General features: G+C 44.2%; 1 protein-coding gene across 1 annotated transcript; it reads left to right on the forward strand.

Moving 5' to 3' along the window:
• The first annotated feature begins 1,981 nt into the window (after nucleotides 1-1,981).
• Nucleotides 1,982-7,959, forward strand: ODF4 (outer dense fiber of sperm tails 4). The gene is made up of 4 exons (XM_006102617.2): nucleotides 1,982-2,369; nucleotides 7,098-7,232; nucleotides 7,418-7,508; nucleotides 7,920-7,959. The coding sequence occupies exons 1-4, from the start codon at nucleotides 1,982-1,984 to the stop codon at nucleotides 7,957-7,959; spliced, it is 654 nt and encodes a 217-aa protein (XP_006102679.2).
• Nucleotides 7,960-9,277: the final 1,318 nt, after the last annotated feature.

A 9,277-nucleotide genomic window follows, 5' to 3' on the forward strand; every position in this document is an offset into this window, starting at 1 on the left:
TCAAGCTTACAGCTACAGCTGTTGGCTATCATTGTGCTGGGAGGGCTTTGCTCTCCAAGCTGGGCTTGCACATGGCCATGAGAGGACTGTGCCCTCTCATTAGTCCAAGGCTTGAACTTGTCCAAACACTGTGGCCACTCTCCACAGGTGTCAGGGCCACATTTCTCACTACGTGGACCAGAGGAGAGAAGGAGGTTGGTCTGCAGAGGAAGAGCAAGATATTGTGGGAGAAGGAGAGTCGGAGTGCTATGGTCTGAATGTCTGTGCACCCCCAAATCCATATGTTGGAAAACGACCCCAAGATTTATAGTATTAGGATGTGAGCCTTTGAGAGGAGATTACGTCATAAGGGTGGACCCTTATGAATGGAATTAGTGCCCTTACACTAGTAAAAGAGACCCCACAGAGCTCCCTATCCCCATGTAAAGACACAGCGAGAAGTCTGTGACTTGGAAGTGGGGCCTCACCCAACCATGACGACCATGACAGCACTGCGATCTTGGACTGCCAGTATGTGATTTCCTGATTCCAACCGTCCCCAAGGTGCAGCTCTGCACATGACCTCAGGATTCATGACTAACTCACCTTTTACTTCATTTAGGTTCTGTTCCCTCATTTACAGCCACTGATACGCCAGGAAGTCTGTCAAAAACCTCTGTGTTTTTGTTTCCTCCTCTAGTGAAAGAGCACAAAAATAATTAAAATGATAATTTAGCCGAAACCGGTTTGGCTCAGTGGATAGAGCGTCGGCCTGCGGACTGGGGGGTCCCAGATTCGATTCCGGTCAAGGGCATGTACCTGGGTTGTGGGCACATCCTCAGTGGGGGGTGTGCAGGAGGCAGCTGATCGATGTTTCTAACTCTCTATCTCTCTCCCTTCCTCTCTGTAAAAAAATCAATAAAATATATTTTAAAAAAATGATAATTTAACAATAATAACTACCACTTTCTGGGAATTTACTATGAACCAACGAGTGCTTTTTTGTTCCTTCTCTCATTCAACACTCAAACCAAGACAAGTATTATTGTCCCTGTGTTACAGACGAGTAAACGGAGGCATAAAGAAGCTCTGACTCATGTAGGTTCACGAGGCTGTTAAGAGGAAAGCCCAGCGTTCACACCCTACAGCCTGTGTGCTTCACCACGTGTCACTGTCTCCACAAAGCAAACCAACTCTGGCGGGATTCAAATTCACACCCAAATGTGAACGGCTTTCTCCTCATGAGAATCCCAGGAGCTAAGTGAGGTCCGGAGCCCCTATAACCAACCGGGCTGCCACGGGTGACTCAGATTTCTTTTCCTATAACTTAAAAGAGAGATTAGAAAAATCTTCTCAGATTTATGACACCCACATACCTTGTCCTTATCCTCCCCTCCCCCTTCTGAGGCTGCAAAAAAAAAAAAGGTAAAAAGAAAGATAGAAGAGGGAAGGGAATGGCAACTGTTGACTGGAAGTGAGGAGCGGTGGGGAGAGGGGTAGGGGTAAGTCGTGAGGTTGATTACACCTCTGGAAGACATTTCCAAATGTTTTCCTGGGGACAAACGTCTTCTCCCTCCTCCTGCTCCATCAGTGAGCATCTGAGGTTGGTGTCAGGGCAGGCGAAATGGGAAGGGAAAGGAGACCCTCAGAGACCATTGCTCGTAGGTGAAGGGAGGCCTCAGAGCCACAGCTCTGAGCTGAGACCTGAGGAGCAGTGTTTGGAGAAGGAGCTGGGGGTGAAGCCGTGGGCCCCTCCCCCATTTAACTGACGCCCAGGAATATTCCATGGCAGTTAGGGGCCCTGTCCTGCCAGATGGGTTGCTCTTTCCCAGATGCCAGGCCCTATGGTGGCACCTGCTCCGCTTGATGAAATTATTTAGAACGTGAGGGACAACTGAGCCTAGGAAGGGAAGGGGTGACATGGGGTGGAGGAGAGAAGGGGAGGCTCAAGGTTGGGATAGGGGACATTAGGGGTGAGGAGAAAGTGATAAACTTCAGAAACATGGAAAGGAAGGGGGTGCTTAAAAAGGAAGATGCGGTAGAGGTGAACCCGGGACAAGAAGAGGGGGTGCAGGACTTCGCCGTCTCCCCCAGCAGAAACAGGGTGCTGTACCGCCACCGGGACTCGCTGTTGCCCCTGAAATGGAAAGTTGCACACACCTCCCGCTGGAAGGCACAGGTGCTCGCCTCGGTGCTCAGCCTCATCGCCTTTTCCCTGATGCTGATCATGGCCTTCTCCAAAGCGTGGCTGTACCCCTCCACCATCCGCTTCTTCAAGCGCTGGCCTGCGGATGTCACAGAGCACATCTACAAATCTACCCACGTCATGTCCCGGGGGCTCCTGCAGATCTGCATCTTCCAGACCTGCTTCTCCTCAAGGGATGTGGAAGGTGAGACCCCCCACCCCCCCAATCCCATTCCAGGCCTCCAGTCTGCCTTGGCCTCTCCATTTACACCCCGGTATTCTTTTTATTTTTTCCTTTTTATTTTTAAAATATATTTTAGTGATTTTTTACAGAGAGGAAGGGAGAGGGATAGAGAGTTAGAAACATCGATGAGAGAGAAACATGGATCAGCTGCCTCCTGCACACCTCCTACTGGTACATGCCCTTGACGGGAATCGAACCTGGGACCCTTGAGCCCGCAGGCCGACGCTCTATCCACTGAGGCAAGCCGGTTAGGGCCACCCGGGTATTCTTGTCCCTTCCTTCTATCATCCTCACTGTGTTGGCCCACAAGATGACTCCACTGGCCCCGAGATTGCCAAGGATCATTTTTCCTCCCCCAGCCTGGCCAAACTGACTTGCCTGGCCCTTCAGTGGAAAGTGTTCATGCTTTTAATTAAGGCTTGCAGTCTAGTCTGTACTTAGAGAGATGTTGTGAGGGGCCTGGACTCGCAGGGCCTGTGAATCACCCATCAGTCACATCCTTCACCACGATCCTGGGAGAAGAGCCCATCAGGGTGAGATTTCCTTTCTCTAGGCTTGCGTACCCAGAGTTTGGGGAGGAGTCCCCAGAACGCTCTCCCTCCCGCTCTGGTCCCAGCAGCTGTTCTTGCCTTTGGCTCAGGCTTTGCTTTTCTGGGCCAGTTCCGGGTTTCCACACCTGGTTTCCCTGCCCTCTCCGTCCTGTCCTGGCTTCTTGCAGGTGCCTCATTCCCCGTTCTGGTTAATCTCACAGCGTGCTGTCCTCTCCCCTGCAGATTTGGGCCTCCTCTCTCAGATCTCCTGGAAAACCAGATCCTTTGACCTCCCCATTTCCTTTTCTTCATTGTCATTAATATTTTCAAAAAAAGTTACGTAGCCAGCTGGTGTGGTGGCTCCATGGTTGAGCGTCAACCCATGATTTGATTCCCAGTTAGGGCACATGTCCGGGTTTCTGGCTTGATCCCCAGGGTGGGGTGTGCTAGAGGCAGCCAGTCAATCATTCTCTCTCACCATTGCTGTTTCTGTCTCTCTCTCCCTCTCCTTTCCCTCTCTGAAGTCAATATATATATTTTAAAGTCACATTGCTATTATTTTCTTCCATTATGAAAGTAATACACCCTCATTACGATACATTTGGGGAAACAAAAGCTATTATTTATTATACACTTATTTTATTTAGTTAATTGAATCCTCAACCCTGATGGGGCAATTATTCTTATTTTATAGATGAAAAAAATTGAGACTCAAATTAAGAACCTTGCTCAGGGTCATAAAGCTATTAGGTTTAACCACATGAAATGGACAATATTTGACTGCTTTTCACCTACAAAAAAGAGCAAATTCATATGGATCAACCTAATAATGGCATGTTTACAATTATAACTCAGGTGTGTCTGGCTCCCAAACTAATGTAAGCACCCAACTTGCTCTATAGTGCTGCTCAAAGGCAGCCACTAGTAGCAGTGTGTTGAGACTCAATTTTTTCTAGGCTTTAAAAAAAAAAAATTGAACACATTTTACATGACTCCTACCTAGATGTATTTATTCTTCTAAATAATTTTATATCTTTTATTTTTTTATTTAATTTATATTATTTTAAATTTTATCTTTATGCAATATAATAAACATTTTCTTATTATAAGTAACTATAGTGTTCAACTTAATAAATTTATCACCTCTTACTCAACTATTTTATTTTCTTATTCTTTTTTTAAAAATATATTTTATTGATTTTTTACAGAGAGGAAGGGAGAGAGATAGAGGGTTAGAAACATCGATCAGCTGCCTCCTGCACATCTCCTACTGGGGATGTGTCCGCAACCCAGGTACATGCCCTTGACCAGAATCGAACCTGGGACCTTTGCATCCGCAGGCCGACGCTCTATCCACTGAGCCAAACCAGTTTCGGCTATTTTCTTATTCTTGGCAAATGCATTTCTCACTTTATATTTGAGGAAAATGGAAGCAACAAAATAAAGCTTTTTCTGTGTTTAATATTAATTCTTTGGTATAGATTTCCCAAAGTGGGTTTACTGGGTCAAATAGCATAAATATTTTAAGGGTTTTAATAATGTTTTCCATGTTGCTTTCAAAAAGTATGATAGCTATTTATACTTCCACTAATAATGTATGAGAAGTCTTGTTTCCTTGTATCTTTGCTAGCAATGCCTATTAACTTTAATTATATATATATATATATATATATATATATATATATATATATATATTTAAACATATATATTTAGCCCTGGCTGGTGTGGCTCGATTGACTGGGTGTTGTCCTGTGTACCAGGACATTGCTGTTTTGATTCCTGGTCAAGGGCATATGCCTGGGTCTTAGGCTAGATCACCCTGGGATGGTGCAGGAGGCAGTTGATTAATGTTGTGCTCACATAAATGTTTCTATGTCTTTCTCCCTTCCTCTCTCTCTAAAAATCAATAAACTATTCTTTAAATATATATATTTAAATTTAAATGTGTAACTTTTAATTAAAAAAAACATTGCATAGTTATTGGGGGGAAATACAGGAAGTTTAAAAAATAAAATAAAAATCACCTAAAATTCCCCACACAGATATAATCACAATGACATTACAATGGATTTAATTCCAGCCTTTTGTGTGTATATATACATAAAATAAATACAGAAATACAGATATATTTTTATTTTACTTTTTATTGCATTTATTGGTTAATAAAATTATATAGGTTTCACATGTATTATGTTATTTTAATAAATGTCTATTATTTTTAAAAATTGTAATCATTTTACATGCCCTGTATTGCAAACTCCACTTTTCAGTTGTGAGCATTTACTTATATCATTAAATAATTATTCTATAGCATCACCTATGTTTACAATTTATCTGATTAGGTAGTATATAAACAGAGTGAAAATTCAAAACATGCAGAAGATTATATAGTGAAGTGAGCCTCCTGTTTCTCCTTTCTTCCTAGAAACACTCTATTCAGAGACAATCAGCTGTCTTATCATCATTTTGTTTGTTTGTTAATCATCACCTGAGGATTTTTCCCATTGATTTTTAGAGAGAATGGAAGGGAGAGAGAGAGAGACAGAGAAACATCAATGTGAGAGAGACATATTGATTGCTTACCTTTGCACACACACTCCAACCAGGGCTGTGAGATAGAGCCTGCAACTGAGATATATGCCCTTGATCGGAATCGAACCGGAACCCTTCAGTCTGCAGGCTGACACTCTTTCCACTGAGCCAAACCGGCTAGGGCCATATCATCATTTTTAATGAACATATAATAATCCAATGTGTGGGTACACTTTAATTTATTTAACAAATCTCTTGTACATTTAAATATCTCTGCAAAGAAGAGCTCTATATATACTTTATAGTGTGATCTTGGATGATTTCCTTAATGTAAATTCTGAAAAGAAACATTTCTGGGTCAAAGGGCTTACCAATTTAGGGTGTTTTTTTGTTGTTCTTTTCTTTTCTTTTTATTTTATGCCATATCACTTACTAGAAATGCTGCCTACTAGTAGTATGTGATAGTACTTCTTTCTTCTAAATCCTTTCCTACACTAGATATCATCACTTTTGTCTTGATCTTTTCTAACTTAATAGATTTTTAAAATCACATTTTGCCCTGGGTGGTGTGCTCAGTGGTTAGAGCGACGGCCTGCCCACAGAATGGTTACAGGTTCGATTCCTGGTCAAGGGCATGTACCTGGGTTGCAGGTTTGTTCCCTGCCCCAGGCTGGGGCGAGGGCAGGAGGCAATCAATCGATGAGTCTGTTTCTCTCTCTCCCTCCCTTCCTTCCACTCCCTCTTAAACAAACAAACAAACAAACAAAAATCAGTGGGAAAAAATAAGCCCTGGGTGAGGCTTAACAGCAACAATCACAATTAATTTGCATTTCTTTGTGATGAGCTTCCTATGTTTTTTGGACTTTCTTCTTTGAGAATGGCAGCTCACGTTTTTTGCCTATTTTTTCTATTGAGGGATTTGGTTTTATGTGGTTAGGATCGCCAAACAATCTCCATCAAAACCGTTGCCTGTCTCAGAAGCGATATTTCCTTGTTATCGCAAGTGTGTATTTCTTTGGTTATTAACGGGCCTGAGCATTTTCTCAGATTGGCTCTTTGGATGATAGCTTGTCTTCTTGCGGATCCCTAAGTTTATCCTGTTTCCTCCTTTTCTCCAGACAATTTGGAGCTGTGGACCGAGCACCCGTTCTTTGGGGTGGCCAAGATCACCTTCAGCCTGTCGCTGATGCTGGGCTTCTTCTTCACCATCTGGCTGTACCTGCCCTACATCCCTGGGCTGCAGCGAGTGCCCTTCTTCGGCTTGGTTGGGTGCATCATAAGCGTCTGTGAAGGTGCCCCTTCGTTCTGGGAAAGATCCTCAGTGTCTCCTAACCCCGTCTTCCCCGGCACTGCTCCCTCGTCCTTTCTCTGGCCGTTGGGGAGGGGCTTGGTGGGTGGTGGAAACACAGAACAGGTAGAACTGGCAGTTGTTGGCTGGAAATGGATTTCCACCATTTCCTGGTCACTAGAGAGGTGGAAGCGAGGGGTTGACTCCCAGGAACCTCTGGGGCCATGGACTCTGTGTGCGCTCATGGGAGTCGTGGTTTGTGGCTATGGCACCGCAGATGAGGAAGAGTCCCTATGGGATCCGCGGGTGGCAATGACCCTTCTGCTTCCTGTCTCCTAGTTGCCTTACTTTTCTCCGGCCTCCTGTTGTTTCCGATTGATGTCTGGCTCTACGAGGTGGAGAAGAATTTTTCAATCCACATCGGGTGGAGCTATTTTATTGGCTGGGTGGTGTTTATCTTATATCTCATCTGTGGTGAGTGTCCTGGAGGGCCCTGGGAAGGAGGGGACGCGGGTGCGGGTCAGGGCAGAGAAAGTGTGGCGAGGCGGCTGACCGTCACAGGGATGGGTTCTCAGGGACTTCCTTTGGGGCTCACCCTGCTTGCCACTTTCCTTCCACTCTCTGCCTTTCCTCTCCCCCATCCCCTTGTCTTTTCCCAGCGTTCCTCTGCTACTTCAACAATAAAAGGTTCTGGAGTCTGATTCTGAGCAGCGCGTCTTCCACCCTGTCCTTCAGCAGCAGCAGCAGTAGGTCAGGTTCGCTGAGTACAGGGTCTCAGACATCTGTGTCCACTGGGAAGAAGCCCGGGATCTGAACGAGGCAAGGAATCTCTGTGAGCTTTTCTGAACCCCTGGCACCCAGTTCTGTCCTTTGATCTGGCTCACCCTCCTCATTCTTCCCCACAACCCTTAAGGAGTTCGGCCCTCCTCACTGCAAATCATTCGAAAGCAAGGATTTTGGACCCGCTTTGCACGCCTCTACTTTGTTCCCGCTTTGCCTGCAGTTTGGGTAACGTGGAATAAATTGTCTTTTATTTATCATCTCTGGCAGTTGTTGAAGAAGGAGAGGAAGGGAGAAAGAACAAGTTTGTTTCCGAATTCTTTCTACCTAGGAGCCTTTTGGCACTCTTTGGTCCCCACACCTGCCCAACCCCTCCCACAGCACCCTGTACACGGACGGGCAAATACCTCTCAAGAATTAAGCCTCTTTACTCTTTTTTACCCCCATCTCAAACTTTGTTCGTTAGGAGATAGGGGGAATGATCAGGAAAGAGATATCACTTACGAATTTGTTGGCTTAATTTATTCACAGTGAAGAATTCAAGAGCAAAATGGCATTTGGAAAGAGGCGGGTTAAACCGTGAGAGCACTATAGGGGGTTGTATCATGTGCCCTGGACAGCAGTCCAACCCTCTGTCCAGCTCAAATGACTAGAACTCATGAGCAGTCTGCCCAGATAACACCAGCACCAACCTCAACCCTACCTCCACCACCTCCTCCACCATCACCATCACCACCTCCATTTCTACCACCACCTCCACCTCCTCCATCCCCTCCACCTCTACCTCCACCTGCACTTTCACCACTACCACTACAATCAACTTTAAAAAAAATATATCTTTATTGATTTCAAAGAGGAAGTGAGAGGGATAGAGAGTTAGAAACATCGATGATGAGAGAGAAACATCAATCAGCTGCCTCCTGCACACTGCCCCCGCCGCCCCCCGGGGACATGCCCACAACTGAGGTACATGCCCTTGACCGGAATCCAACCCGGGACCCTTCAGTCCGCAGGCCGACGCTCCATCCACTGAGCCAAACCGGTCAGGGCCACCACAATCAACTTTACCACCTCCCTTCCTTTCTGAAATCAATAAAAAGATATTTTTTTTAAAAGAAAAGAAATAAAAAGGGAATTGAGAGGCACACAAGAGTCGCTGGTCCATAGCAATTCTCAAATCCAGCTGGGAAAATGTTGACATTTCCTGCATTAAAACTCAGTCTGATTTCGGTCCAGGAGTGTCTCCATGGATCTTTTTAAATCTTTTTTTAAAAGATATAATTAATATACCATAAAATTTACTATTTTTAAAGTATACAGTTCAGTGGTTTGGGTATATTTACAATGTTGTGCAACCATCACCACCATCCAATTCCAGGACATTTTCACCATCCTAACCACTCTCCATTCCCTTTAGCCCCTACTAATCTATTTCCTGTTTCATTGGATTTACCTATTCTGACATTTAATATAAATTAAATTATAAAATATATGGCTTTTTGTATCTGGCTTCTTTTGCTTAACAAAGTTTTCATGGTTCATTCATGTTGTATAAAGTATCAGCACTCCATTTCTTTTTTTATGGCTGAATAATATTACATTCATGGATATGCCATATTTTATTTATCTATTTGTAAATCGATGGACATTTTGGCTGTTTCCACCTTTTGACTATTATGAATAATGTTGCTATGAACAAGTTTTCATACAAAAGTTTTCAGTTCTTTAAGGTATATATA

Source organism: Myotis lucifugus, unplaced genomic scaffold (assembly GCF_000147115.1).
Source record: "Myotis lucifugus unplaced genomic scaffold, Myoluc2.0 scaffold_420, whole genome shotgun sequence".
Taxonomy (NCBI): domain Eukaryota; kingdom Metazoa; phylum Chordata; class Mammalia; order Chiroptera; family Vespertilionidae; genus Myotis; species Myotis lucifugus.